The sequence below is a fragment of the Pelodiscus sinensis genome, chromosome 3 (genome assembly GCF_052426305.1).
Source record: "Pelodiscus sinensis isolate ZL-2025 chromosome 3, ASM5242630v1, whole genome shotgun sequence".
In the NCBI taxonomy this organism is placed as follows: domain Eukaryota; kingdom Metazoa; phylum Chordata; order Testudines; family Trionychidae; genus Pelodiscus; species Pelodiscus sinensis.
The window spans coordinates 58,146,837-58,161,996 of record NC_143054.1 but is presented as its reverse complement, the minus strand read 5'-3'; the positions used below and the strand labels follow the sequence as shown (position 1 = coordinate 58,161,996).

Genomic DNA, 15,160 nt, shown 5'->3' with positions numbered 1-15,160 from the left:
TGGAGCCTGGGGTCAGCAGGGAACTTTCGCTTTGAAATGCACAAGAGTCCCCACTGAGGACTCTTGTACACTTCAAAGCTGGCAAGCCCGAGTGCAGCCCGGAGTCAGTGGGACTTCCTGCTGGCCCCGGGCTGCACGCGAAGTTCTGCATCCCTCCTTTGAAATGTACAAGAATCCCCTGTAAGCAGTGGGGCAGCACAGTTTCACAGGTGATTAATCAGCCCTGCAGAGTCAGTCAGCACCTTGCACCAAGCAGCTTAGAGGGAACACTGAACTGGGAGGGAGGCTGTGGCCAACAAAGAGCCCAGGCGGGCATCCACAAACTCTATAACCTGGACCAGGGCAGACCTGGCCACTTTCAGAAGTCCCAACTTCTGGGAAAGGTCTCATACCAGGGCAATGTGAGCCAGTACCTGATCCGAGGAAGGATCCTGGATCCCCACTTTCTCAGAGACGCAACGACAATGGCCATACATTCTGTAAATACTTACGGGGCCATAAAAAGGCCAAAGGGGAGGGCCATAAATTGATAATGGTCCTAGCCCATCGTAAAGTAGAGGAACCGTCTGTGGTATGGTTTAATAAGAGATATGGAAATAAGCATCTTTTAGCTCATTCAGGGAGGGAACGATCAACACCAGAGTCATCATCTTGAGCTTCACCCTGGCAATGAAGGCACTGAGTTCCCTGAAGTCTAGGATGGGTCAGATCCCTCCTTCGGCCTTAGGAATCAGGAAGTACGGGGAGTAGAATCTCCTGCCTATAAATCCCCAGGGGACCACTTTGACTGCTCCTAGGTTTAGGAGCTGCTGTACCTCCTCCCAGAGGAGGTGCCCATGAGAAAGGTCCCTGAAGATGGACAGAGTTGCAGGAAGTGGACAACAGGTCTCTAAGACCCATCGATCCGAGGTTATGGACTCCCAGGCATGGTAGAAAGGGTTTTGAGAGTATACCTCTTGGTACCCTCAGGTATACCCTCAAAACCCTTGACAGGGCCCTTGAAGTTTGTTAGAAGGGCCCTGGCCCTGATCAGGGTAGGACGGGAACGGCAACTGTTATTTCTTCCGTTCCTCCCATTCTTGTTTCTCCCCCTACGTGCCCCTGCTCTTTCGCATGGTGCCTTGTTGACCTTGCCTTTCTCTCTGATAAACCGCCTGGATGACCAGGGACCCTGGAGGCATGGGAGAAGAGACGCAGTACAAAGTACCTCCACTCAACCTTTTTATCAGTCAGCGGGATGGAAGATGGGGTGTGCTAGAGGGCCATTGTGATCTTTGTCACGGTCTTGTTAATAGGTAAGACCACTCTGGTGGGGGTGCAGGACTGCAGGTTGTCAACTGTGTGGTTGAGTCCTCCAACACCCTCTCCACCTGTAGCCGCAGACTCTGGGCTAGGTGATGGAGGAGGTCCTGATGGGACCTTGAGTCCATGGAGAGCATGGAGGGGAGGGCCCCATAAAGGGCCTTGTTGGGAGAGGGTGAGGACGACCCTTTCATGTCCACCACCTCCTGGTCGTGGACCAGCGATGGGGCCTGGGAGGCTGTCAAGGAAGCCACTGCAGATGCTCTGCAGCAGGTCTGGAAAAAGATTCCTTGGGGGAAGACACTGCCCTGACGTTGGGGAACAAGTCAACGGGGTCACCGAAGGGGAAGCCCTGGTCCCTGAGTAGACCAACTCCGGCCTAGAGATGTAGCCAGACAGGAACCCCCACCTTTGCTTGCCTGGAAGCATACAGGGCACACAGAGCAGTAAAATCAGCATAGTCTTTGAAGCCTTGACAGGAGGCCTGGGTATGCTGGCTGCTGTGACCCTGGATGGCTGTAAACAGAGATATGAGGATGATCAAGCTAATTGCTGACCTCAAGTCTGCGAGAACTGCCTTGGCTGTATATTGATACTAACACACAGCTGTCCACGGGGAGAGGAATCTCCCGCCCAGTAAAGAATGTCCAGTACTCACAATTTAGTTCTCTCTCTTGCAAGTGTAAATTAAGTTGAAACTCTCTTGTAAGAACTGGTCTCACAGCAGACAGACCAACACAATTTGGCATTTTAGATAAGAAAGAGGATACGGGCCCCTATGGGTATAAAGATGGGTCCAGCAGCACACTTAATCTGAGCGTCAATCTGCCATCTATCTGCTGGTCGGGTTAGGTGATTGACCTCCCGAGCTTCCACAGGAACGCCCACCTCGTATTAGTCTTTCCTAGGAATTGAGGGACTGGCCCTGGCCTGATACGCTGGAGTCGAGAGGCACAGAAGGGGGTAAAAATTGTACCTGGATGTGTCCTTTGTCTTAAGTGTACACAAAGACTTAGAGCTCTTTAAAGATTAAGCTGTCATTTGGTACCATTATTTCTATTTTCTATCTTTATTTTCTTTGTAACCATTTTTAAGATCTATATTTACTAGCAGTTAAGAAATAGAGCAATAGCCATTGTAACCATATGATTTATAAGCTTCTTTAATAAACCTGTAACTGTTTAAGCTTTAACCTGACTCCTTCAGTTGCTGTAACAGAACCAAGCACTATTTAAAAGAACTCCAGCCGGTCATAAGGGACAGATACAGGCAGAGCTGGACATTTGGATCGTGTCGCTTCCAGAGGACAGATCCGTAGGGGCACCTTTCAGCCTTCCCTAGGCTGCCTGCTCGAAGGGATCATGTGTCCTAGCAGTCAAAGTCTGAGGTGTAATAAGCTCTCCCTGTAAACTCTGGGGCATCTCTCAGCCTATTGGCTGCCCGCCGCAAAGGGACCCGGTCCTAGCGGTCAAAGACATGGACGTAAAACTTCTCAGGGCTCCCATCGGCCTCCCCTAAGGCCGCCCGCTGCGACAGGACTTCGTGTCCTAGCAGTTGAAGACTCGGGTGTATAACACACACACCACGCACTGCCCTGACCATCGGCTGACAAGAGGAGACCACACCCTGGCCCAAAGGGGGTCCAAAATGACCACTGAACCAGGGCCTGCAGTTATGGCGGTGAGGACAGCTGCACGACTGGTACTGAAGAAGGCTGTGGCCAGGATGCACAGTGCCGGGACTGGTGGAGGTAGTAGCATCAGTGCCATGACATCAACTAGAGCTCTGCAACAATTAGACCAATTCCACATCCGAACTGGTCGAACACTCAGAAGTCGATCAGGGTGGTGAAATGGCACTGGCGGCTGGCAACCTTGGTCTCAGGGCATGCTGGGCCATGGACTTCAGCTTCCCTCGGTGCCGAAGGGGAGGTGGAGGTATGGCAGGAGGTGGTGCCGGTCCACTCAATGAAGAGAAGCCAGCAGCTGGAGGACGTGGCACCAGGGTCGGTACCACACGGGGACCCTGCGTTGATGCCAAGTCCGGTGCTGGTGCTGATGCATAGGTTTGGGTGGGAGCAGAGGCTGGTACAGTCACTGGAGGTGGTGCCGTCAAAGTCAACAGCGCCAGGGTGAGGCGACGATGCCCTCTCACATCTGGGGCCAGGGTGCTGTGGCTGAGGACCAGTGCTGCCTGATATCACGTTCCTTGGCTGGGCCCAGTGCTGCAGTCAGAGACAAGGTCAGCCCAATCAGGTCTCTAGCCACCTTGAAAGTGTCCGGAGTGGAGGATTCCAGGAAGCTCCCTGCAAGGCTGAAGTTTTGGCAAGAGCTAGAGTGGTGCCATGCTTGCCGGTGCAACATGCCCCGCTTGAGGGTGCACGGAGAGAACATACCTCAAGGAAAGGTCTCCTCCTCTTCTGGGGCACTGGGAACTGGGACTGGTGCACAGGCACACGCAGCACTGGAAAAGTGCACGAGTAGATAGGTGCTTCCTGCACTGAAGCCAGTGTGCTCTGTGTTTTCGGTGCCACGTCAGACACCAGTGCCAGGCACAGGGCCACTTCCATGTGAATGATCTTTAAGCAAGACTCTCCTTCTCACGTGGTACACAGCTTCAAGCCCCTGCAGAGCTTTCATGGCTCGGACAGGTGGGCTTCACTGAGGCACCTGAGACAGGCTCCGTGGGAGTCACCACAGGGCATAGGCTTCTGGCACTTCTCACAGGGCTTGAAGCCTTGCCCCACCAGACACGAAGCGAGCCCCGTGCCACAGTACTTCTTCACTAAGTAGTTCACTTAACAACTATGTAAGAACAATGAACTGTGAAACTTTAACTGAACAAGAAGAGAAAACTGCTAAGAGGCGCTTGCAGAGCAAGAGCAAAAACACATTCCAATGACCATCACAAGTGGTAAGAAGGAACTGAGAGGGTGGAGGGCCAGCAGGGATATATACTAGCCAATATAGCGGCACCACTTCAGGGGGCTCTCCTGCTAGCCCAACTGCTAAGGGAAAATTCCTGATGATGTGCTGCATACACACCCATGTGGAATGGACATGAGGAATCATTTGAGGAATTAGTCTTACTGAATGACTAGCCGGCATTTCCTTGATTCCAGATGAGGTTTTCCTAAGCAAGTCAAATCCCTAATCTCATCTGATATTTTTCTCCTCAACTAAGTGTAGACTCTCAGCTCTTAGAGGCAGTTCCCTTCGCAACCAGTACCACATCTTCACTCATCATTACTTCTTCCCTTTTTAGTTGTCAATTAGGATAAAGATTTACTACAACAAAAAAGGAGGGTTTTTTCTTAATTCATGTGATCAACATAGCTGCAATATTTTAAAGTTCTATTCATGTTAATTCTATTAAATCACACATGAATCACTGCACTATACTTTCCATATGATGAATTCAATACTCAAAGCTCATGTATGCTATAGCATACTGAACTTAAATTCTATATACCTGATGAAGTCACCCCCATCTGTGGAATAAGCTGCTCATCCCTGCAGTTCTCACGACCTGGAACTAATCTCTGGTATCTTGATGGATGAGGATTGCCATCAACATCAACCAAAAATGGGGGAGGCATGAGATGAGGAGCTTGCTGTGTCTGTTCATCTAAGACAAAGTTGTTGGCATCACGAATAAGAGGCCGATAATCACTGTGAAAAAACATCTGATCTGCTATCTGTAACGTAAACATACGTTTTGATTAATTACAAGACACAAAACTGATTACAAATAGAAATATTCAAAGATTTCTGCAGTAAGTATTCAATGTATTTTCCTAACAAGTGGTTCATACATATGCATACTTTTGTAAAAATGAGGTGAGCTATGTGACCACCTTTCTAGGGGAATATGCAATGTGTTTAAGTTTTCCCCATTTATGAGTCATTTTTGTACTGTCCTGCATAGTGGAATAAAACCCTTAACCTCCCTCTAAAAACACAAATGCTTGGCAAAAAGCAGCATAAAACTGTGTTAGGTAGTTTACAAGTTTTGATGTATTGTACATCTCACTATTAGTTATGATATTGCATTTTTAGGTGAAATGGAGATAATCTGGAAATTATTTACAACATTTTAGTATTGATATTTTTCCACACCATGTGTTAATACACACAACTAAATTCTTAAAATCTTTATCAGGGAAGATATTTCAAAAAGTTTGTTTTATACAAATACTGATTTAAGCCACATTATAGTCAAGCTGTAATTACTAAGAGCCTATATAAGCATAAGGAAGTATCCAGAATTGCCCAAATTAACCCAACCTACTTAAAATTACATTACTATAACATACAGTAGATTTACAGCAATGGTGAGCAAACTTTTGCAGCCATGCTCCCTTACCATCAATGGAATCTGTCCACACCCCTACCTCCCCACACACAGACACTACTGCACGGACAATGATTTCTTAACAGCAAGACTCGGGGAGGGAGAGCTGAGGAATGAAGAGGAGCTGGGACTAGAGGTAGAGCTGCTAGGGAAGCAGAGACGGAATGAGGGCTGAGCTGGGGACAGAGCAGCAGGAAGAGTGGAACTGGGGCTGGGGAAAAAACAGGGGTGTGAGCAGATCTGTCTGGAGGCAGAGCAGAACTGGGAGCTGAAAGGCACGGAGGAAGGAGCAAGGCTGAGGGTGCAGCTGGGAGCATAGTGTTTCCTCTCCAGTTCCCAGAAGGGCTGGCCCAGGCCCAGCAACATTCCCCACTACTACTCTGCAAAATGTTCTTCCATGCTTTCATTGTAGTATATAAATGCAACCTGCTTCATAAAGCACCATGCATTCCAATGTTTATTATTATTAAATGTATATCTATTCCTTTTGTTTTATGCAGGTAAACTTGACATGGTTGCTGCTGAACAGGATGTACCAAGCAGCACCAAGTAATAGAAACATACCATACTGTATAAGCTGGTGGGGGGAGGAGGGGGAGAAAAAGAGAGGGGGAGAGAGAAAATAAAAGGGAAGAAGTTTTTTTCCAACAAAAAGCATACAAAATAATTTTTTTACTTAAACAGTGAAAAGGATATTTTGAGTTTGCACTAACCTTGTCATATTTGCTACTGGAGCCAAAGCCAAAAATCAGAAGGTGACCATGAGAGTCAGTACATGCAAAATGCTGGCCATCAGGAGAACACTTGCAATCAAAAACTGCCCCATGTCCTTGTCCTTCAATCTGAAATACATTAAGGTAACCCCCCCCAAAAAACAAAATACCAATCATCAAAAACCAGGGAGACATATTATACTAAGTTATAATCTCAAACTTGTGGTGCTGATGTTGAAATGTACATAAAAAAAATCTAAAGACAGTATACTATTAGATGACAGATTTAGTATGGCTTACTTTTCAGTGAAATTTACTTGTCAGTTACTTTTGTTATAGTACTCATAAAATATGCCACATTAACAGCAGTAGAAACGGACTAACTTTAACCGAGAGCAGGCATAGAACAAGGATGAGAACAAAACTTTCCCTCTAGATATCCTGATAATACATTAATCTAAGAGTTGCATCCAGGTCACAGTTTCAGTCACTACACTGATTCTATTTTCTGCCTGTTATATTTGTCAATCAGCATCAACTGCAATGGTATTTTTGTGATGTTAACATTTCTCCACTAGGATATGCACTGAATAAATCAACCCATATTATAAAGATTAGAGGCCTGCTTCTAAAATTCCTACTTTTTTTTGAGATTTTAGATTTATGTGGTTTTAACTCCAGTTTTTAAAAGGAGAACTGCAAAAATTTTAAAAAAGGAATTTTTACCTGATACTCATTTTCTGTTCTCCAGTTCCATTAAGCCAGAACAAATGGGTTTTTGTTTTTCCCTGAAACCTGTCAATCAAGCAGAGGTGACCCATCACCACGCTGAGTTTTCATTTCTGCAGCACCTCTTCAGATACTCCCTTTCTACACTCCCCCATCAAGAACTTTTTGCACTGTCTTTTAAAGACACACAAAAATTCTTTATTTAAATATGGCAAGCCTGTAAACTTACAAAAAATATGGAATTCAATTCACACATTAATTTGCACTTCCATAGTACCTTCCAACATAGGCAATGTTTTTTCAAACATTACTGAATTAAGCCTCAAAATTCCTATAAGGTAGGCACTAATATACTTATATTACCAGTTAGGAAGCTGAGGCACAGGTTTACACATATCCATGACAAAGCCTCTTCTTTACTCCCAGTCCCTTTAAATCACTATATTATACTTCCTCTCACTAAACAGTTTTTCCCAGAAAACTGAGATATGTTTCTGGGTAAGTAAAATGGAACACAGCAAACAATTATGCAATTATGTTCTCTCTCTATGCAATTTGCTACTCCACTATGAATGAAAGAATTCTTAACAGAAGTATCTCACAGGAAAGTCAGAAAATAAAAACAGATTAGTCCTTCAAGAGAGCCATCTTAATACCAAATTGGCTGAGGAAAGCAGAATTAATTTAAGCTTAGTGAATGTGTAGATACAACAATGTAGTCCGCTTTACTGATTTTTTTGGAGGGGGGGGGGAAGCAGGAAGGCTGCTCACCTTTTTGTTCAATGAGAAAGCCATGATTATGATAAAGTAGACAGGTAACTTCTGCCCAGAAATAAGCCTTGCAGAGTCCTCCTTAAACACAACTTCAGGGTCCCTCTTAAAAGCCTAAAACATTTTAATATTTTTTTCTTTTTGGAGAGGCAATTACTGGGCAGAATTATTTCCTGGATCTGGTGAAATTCAGAGGAAATATTAAATCAAGCATTTCCACTCTTGTGGGAAAGCTAGCTTGGATGGATTCTTCTCATGAAACTTCTACAAAAGTTACAGAATAAAATACACTAGCTAAATACATTCTTTTCAGGGAGCCACAAAAAAGAAAACTGATCCTATCTTGTGGATGTTCAGCTTCTTCAGTGGTGAATATATACCAGTGCTTAGTCTATAGATGTGGCCAGCTTTGTCTTTAAGGAGTTTCCACAACAGTGTTTGGCCCACATAATTTATTCTGAATGCCTTGCATACAAGACTCCACCCCCCCCAAAATAAGAGTCTTCTTTCTGGTCTCTTGTAACTAATCTGGATCTAAGTTAGGTATGGTGAACTATGAGCTTGGAGGTTTATGAGAACCATCAATTAAATCTGAATGTACCAAATAAAAGCCTTTCCTGAACCATTTGTATGTTACTACATTCTTGTCTGAATGGCATGCTAGGATCCTAACAAAAGCTGAAATGAAGGAAAAGGAGAAAAGAAATAAACGTAACGGGTAAGAAAAAATGACTAAAATGATCTTTTTCTTCTAAAAGAGATATAATTTATAATATTTAAGAAACTTGCAGGTTTCCTCCAAGATGAACAGATCTACATAGGAAAGACCTCATGCATAATGTTCTAATGGCAAAATGGTCAAACATTTTTAGGTGGGAGAAGGGGAATATGGCATATCATCTCAGCTAGTCAGTTTAGTCAAAATAAGTTCTTCATTAACTTCATCTTGAGCCAAGTGAGAACTATTGCGACTGCCATCGTGATTCCTCTCTGTTTCTATAAGCAACAAAAGAGAGGTCTATATTTATTCTGAACACAGATGACAAGTAACATCCTGAAACTTAAAATCAGGATAAGTAGGACCAACTTGCTGTGGACTAATGAAAAACAGTTTCTCTGAAACTTTTATCCTAAGTCATTTTTCACTTTGAAACCTGCATCCCAAAGTCACAGCAATCAAGTGTAATTATATACTATAGAATCCATGAAAAATTTAGTTATTGTGCTCATAGGGATCTCGACATAGGGAGGAAAATAAATCTTGCATTCTAAAACCACAGAATAAAACCACATGTGCAAGTAACAACTGGTATGAGCTCCCATAAAGTCTGGTCCAGAGGAACCACTTCAGATATGACAAACAGGAAGTATCCCATTGAGATATCCCAGATGGACTCTAATTTTTTGCAACCTTTCTTCTAGAAAGGACTCGAATCCCTGTGTCTGATAATGGTTGATGTTTTGCACATGAATATTCTTCTCATGGTTTATCATCAATGTCAAGAGGAAAAGAATCCAAGTCAACAATTCAATAGAATATATCGTGGATAGACGCCTCATTAAAAGTTATGCCTAATTAGCAAAAGGCATTAAATAGGAGTCATGATGCTGGAGGAATTGCTAAATTTATTAGATTAAACTGGCTATACTAGACTGAATCATTAAAAGTGTAGAAGTCATGTTGAGAGGACTGGTAAAGGAATAGTGTTTTGGCAAAAAAAGGTGAAGCTGCCCAGTATATCTCCAGAACTTCTGGACATAAATCAGCACAATACTATTAAGAGATAAAAGGACACATCTGTACTCTTCACCTCTTTCCATTTTTTTATGCAGTGATGCAGCAATGTTCAGTTGTTGCTAAAGAAAAGAAAAGACTGGAAATCACAACAGATTCCTTGAAGGAGAATGAGTGTGCAGAAATTCTCAAGTGTAACAGGCAGCCTCTGCTTGATTGACAATTTGCAGGAAGAAACCCATTTAATTTGAATTAGTGGATGTTAGAACACTGACAAAGTAGATTCTTCTAAGAAAAATAAGGATTAGACAATTCTTAAATATTAAAAATACCATTTTTAAACGAAACTATTTTTAAAAAATGGAATTCATCCAGGAAAAAAAGACTGACAGAACCAGCTTTAGTAGAACAACTTTTATCATATTCCATAAAGGAGAATATCTTCAGGTCAGTTCCCAATCTTTTGCTTTGAATTGTATAACAAGAAAAAGGAAGAGGGAGAAAAGATCCCCCCAAAAGCCCTGACTTTGCAACCGTAACTGTGTAGGTAGAACCGTACTCCTACGTAGAGCTCCACTGACTTCAAGGGGATTCTATGTGGGAGCAGGGGTCCACCCATGTAGTTCTAGTTGCATTACCAGGGACAACATCTGCCAACATAACCCTGAAAAATTTTCCGAACGTAAATATCATGCAGAGATCACGAAAGCCAAATTCAAGTACTGAAGTTTTCCATAAGACCCTTAGCTTGCCTACATTTTGCATCTGTGCTGTTTATGCTGTTAATGTCTAAAATATATCTAATGTGTCCAAGTTGAATTTCTTCACTTTTATATTTATATTCTTAACCTTATATAACGATAAGTGTGCAAAAATTTTATCTGACTCTAAACACTTAAAAAAAGGTAAGAGGAGTCAAGGAGGTGAAGAATGATACAAGCAAACTTAAAACAGCACTAAAATCATCACACAACCTAGTGCTAAGAGCATGCATTTAAGGGCACTAAACAGAGATATTAAATTGAACAGTCCTAACTACCTCCATTCAAAATACAAGACCAAAGGGACACCCTAGGAAAAAGGACTCTAATTTGTTTTAAAAAATTAAAATATATAAAAGGGCATCTTAATAATGCTGTCTGGAATTTTTCCATCCTATTTGTTACAAGTCTCATATTATAACTGAACATGCATTTGTTTTCTTTCCGTAAAGTTTTATCTTTTCACTATGGAAACCTCATCAAACTTACTTCTGATTATGAGGATTTTTAACAGAGAAAAAGGAGCAGAGGGAAGAGACACTATTAAGAATTACATACAAATTTTAGAACTTGAAAAATTCACTTGGGTGCCCCAGGCACAGAAGTAGCATTTTCATTTCTCATCTCTTTTCCTCGCACACTGACTAGATATACTGACAGTGCCCCTTTCATCGTTTGCATGTGGCTAATTGTATTTTCTATGGGACAATCTCAAACAGTTTTAAATTTCAAATATCACCTTCTCAAAGTATTGTATAAAATTTCATTCAAATTTTAAATTCATATACAACTTTGGGTACTAAAGTTTAACTTTGTTTCCCACTGATTTCATCCAAATACTTGTCATTGAAGTACAGGTGCATTTAAAACAGACCTTCTATAATAAACAAAAACTGGTTTCCAGATACTAAATACTTCAGTTATCTGACACACCAACTGTTGTCTAAATCAGGATGTATTAAAGTATACTGATCCTAATGTGTACACGGTTATACTTTCACATCCCTAATCACAATGCTAATGAATATAGGTGAAAGAAACTGAAGGTTCTGAGTTCAACTCAGACCATTTTAAGTAATATGTTCAAAAATGGGTGCAGCCGTAAGTGGGGGTGCTTGTAACCTGAACCCTGTCACCCAGGGTTGAACCATTCAGGCTTAGACTTTGGCCCCAAACTGTGTGACTCAGGCTTTGGCCCTGTGCCCCAGAAAATCTTACTCCAGCCCTTGTAATCCCTTTTAAACGGGGTCCTGACCCACAGTTGAGGACCACTGTTCTATGCCCTATGAAAATACACACGTAAGTACCCAAAAATTGTTTGAGACAACTCTCTATGGTTTATCCTTTGAGTAAACAATGATTATGTCCAATATTTGGGCAATCTCCAAGTGAACTGCATAGCTCCTAAATAGAGCAATTAGGCTAGCTTCTCATGACGAAACCTGAAGATGAATCTGAGCTAGTGTTGTATCAAGAAGGACATACTTTTGATATTTTGTGCGTACACTGAAAGAGGTTAAACTCTCTTTCTTAAGGATATGGCTAGTCTGACAGATTAAAAAAAAAATCTTAAGGCATTAGATTTTCCATGAAATTTCTTATGTAGACCGTTAAAAATTAAATCAAAACAAAATTACAAAAGTTACATTTATGCAACACACAAAGTCACAAATATTAATGGTGAAATGTTAAATTTATGTTTCTTAGAGTAAGACTAAAATTCAGCCCTACTGCACATTCTGTATTTTATTATTTGAAATTTATTTATCTTAAGATTTAGGAGAAAATATATAAATAAGCATATTTTTACAGGACACACTAAAATAAATAAAATAATGCTGTGCGTTTGATTCTACATACCAAAATACAAGTATCCATTCTGTATTTTTTTAGTCTAAGTTTAATGGTATAAACATGAATATATTGATTCATTTATAAAGCAATTAACAGAAAATACCAAGTGCTTGTGACATGTCTGAGTTAATTTTACTCTGTATATTTTAATGTTTCATCCTCGCATTTAAGTGTTATAAGGGCCCAATCCTGAGATACATGTTGTAAACAAGAGTCATGCAGCCCCACTCAGCCCAGATAATGATGGATTACCCAAAAGAAGAGCAATTTCCATTTGGAGGAATAACTAGATCATCCTAGGAGACAGCTTTCTGATTTATATGAGGATTTCTTGAATCTGTACAGCACTGTCCCTGACAGTAGATTTCAGCCATCCAACATTCAAGCTGTCAGGTATAATGACTGCAATATCTGACCGTGATACTAAGATATCAAGTCCAATGACCCCCACAAGATGGATGAGCGACTGAATGGACATATGCAATAAGTCTCACAAACAAATATCTGAGCCAGTATGGCTTTGGAATCAGTGTGGCTTTGTCTCATTTGACTTTGGAGATCACTCCAGGGAGCAGGAGAATCAGGAGACCACTGCAGTAGGAACAAGACCAATTAGGAATGCGGACACACAACAGCCTACACCTCCACGGAGCAGAAGTTCAGGAACTTAGTGTTGTTTTTTATAGTGAACAGATCTCTTGGGAGAATCCCTTACTAGCAAAATATCAGCTCTATGACAGATGTCTGCAGTATCACTTGTGGCTGGGAAAGTATACCTGCTTCAGAAGTTAGTCAGGCTGTTGCTGGTTCCTAGAAAGTAGAAAGGCAGTGGGGTTACCCCAGGGTGATGCCATCGAGTCCACAGCTTTAATGGCTTCCTGGCAGAGTGGCTGACCAAGGACTTCCTTGTTTATATAGTGCACCATATTGTCCATCAAGAGCTGCACTGCTGAGTCCTACAAGACAGGAATTTACGCTATACAAGCCAGGCAGAAGGTCCTGGGCTCCAAGATGATCATATGCAGTGTCAGATCAACTTGGAACCAGATCATATGCATCTGCAAATTGTTCAGATGGGCAGATCCTATCTGTCTCTAAAGCATCTATGCTAAGTATCATCAATGGGGAAGGGAAGCAAGAAAGGTTTCTTGCATTCCCCTGTCCAACCACTAAGCTCTTGTATGACTTGAGGGGGAACTGAGACTTGTCCATATAATGCTTGGATGGGGAGAACACTGACTTTAGCCATGGTCAGTAAGTACAGGAAGCGGATGTCTGGTCTCTGCATCAGCTGTCACGTGCATGCTTCAATATAAATGGAGCCACCCTGTCCCAAGTTAAAAAGCCATATTTGGCCAGTAGGGTCTGGCAATATGGATTACCTTTAAAGCAACTCTTATTGGATATCGATTTTTTTTCAGTATTGCCATCTCAAGCATAGAGCCCAGATTGTGATCAGTGAAAAGTATTAAACTGTGTTTGAGGGATCCAATACTGTTTCTTTACTTGTTTCAGGCTCTCTCTGATTTCTGCTTCTGGGTAGATCTCATTCTCACCTCACAAACTCCCATTCTCACTGTCAATGAGTTCAACTTTCATTTTGATAACCCAGGCATCTCCTCCTTTGCTGTAAGTTTCCTCACTCTCACCTCTTCAATTCAATTGAACCCTGGTTCAATTCAATTTTACATGGTCTCCATCAAGCGCTGTGCTTTCTCTGAACTCTAACTAAAATCCTCCTCTCCGACCATTACTTAACTTCTTTCAGCGTCATCCATCAACACTTCCATTCCCCAGTACTCAGACTTTCCATGACTTCCCGTCCATTAACTGACTACTTAATCTGACTACTGATTCCCTCTTCAAGCCTCCCCTGCTTCTCTTTCCATAGAGATGCTCACAGATTTCTTCCAAGAGAAAAGAGGTATGCCAGTCATGTGCCAGTGCTTAGAATGAGGGTAAATCCAAGTTGCTTTGTATTTGTTTGCCTTTCTAGGAACAATTCTCTGCCTTTTTCCCCTGTAACAGATGCAGAAGTTTCTCAGCTCTTCTCCTCATCTAACCCTTTCAACTATTCCAATGAACTCATCCCACCCCACCTCCTGTGGGTGCTCCACTTAAGGTAACTGTGCACCCCTGCATTTTTAGTCAGCACATGCAGCCAACTACCCTCCCCTCCCCCACATTACGACAAAGATTCGACTAAGGCAGGGACAGTGCCTTGTACTTGTTAATGTATCTGCGCCCACTCTGCCTTTCTATCCATGTTGGCCTGAAACTAGTGATCTCTTCGGTACCTTTTAAATTCAAGCGATATGTACACTCAGCAATTTTAATGCTAGAGACTATGGCCAAAAGTGTTTGGACATCATGGCATTAGAACCAAGAACTCAAATGGCACCCTCCACCTTCAAACTTGTGTGCAGGATGAGCTTGCTATTGCAAGAATGCTCTTCAAAAAGGCAAACAAATACAAAGTATCTTGGATTCACCCTCAGTCTAAGCATTGGCATATGACTGTCAAGACTTCATTACAAAACAAAGACGTATTTCTCATGTTAACTTGACTGGCGCAATGCGTAAAACTGGCTCCTCATCTGACCATTACATGGTATGCAGTGTCATCTCTTCGAGTCTTTGTCCATCAAAATGTCATCATTCTGCTGTATGACAGGAAAAACAGCTGGATGTAGGTAAACTTGAAATGCCTGAGACATAAGCATTGCTTCAACTCAGTCTTCACGATTCCTTAGTCATCAATAATGAAGATCCAAAGCAGCCATCCACTATTGAGGAGGACTGGATTAACCTCAAGGAAACAATCTACAAAAATTCTGTGGAAATACTAGGTTTCCAAGAAAATAAATACAAGGACTGGTTTCATTACAAAGACAAAGATGCTTCAGCTCTTCTTGATAAAATGCATGTGACACACCTGGTCT

General features: G+C 42.1%; 1 protein-coding gene across 1 annotated transcript in view; it reads right to left on the bottom strand.

The window, feature by feature from the left end:
• The window catches only part of PHIP (PHIP subunit of CUL4-Ring ligase complex), a 308,497-nt gene that overhangs the window by 169,312 nt on the left and 124,025 nt on the right, over positions 1–15,160 (bottom strand). Inside the window, exons 16-17 of the mRNA XM_075923789.2 lie at positions 6,369–6,497; positions 4,774–4,999 (exon numbers count right to left, since the gene is read on the bottom strand). Of these exons, the coding sequence (XP_075779904.2) occupies positions 4,774–4,999; positions 6,369–6,497 (355 nt within the window). The remainder of the gene's footprint in view (positions 1–4,773; positions 5,000–6,368; positions 6,498–15,160) is intronic.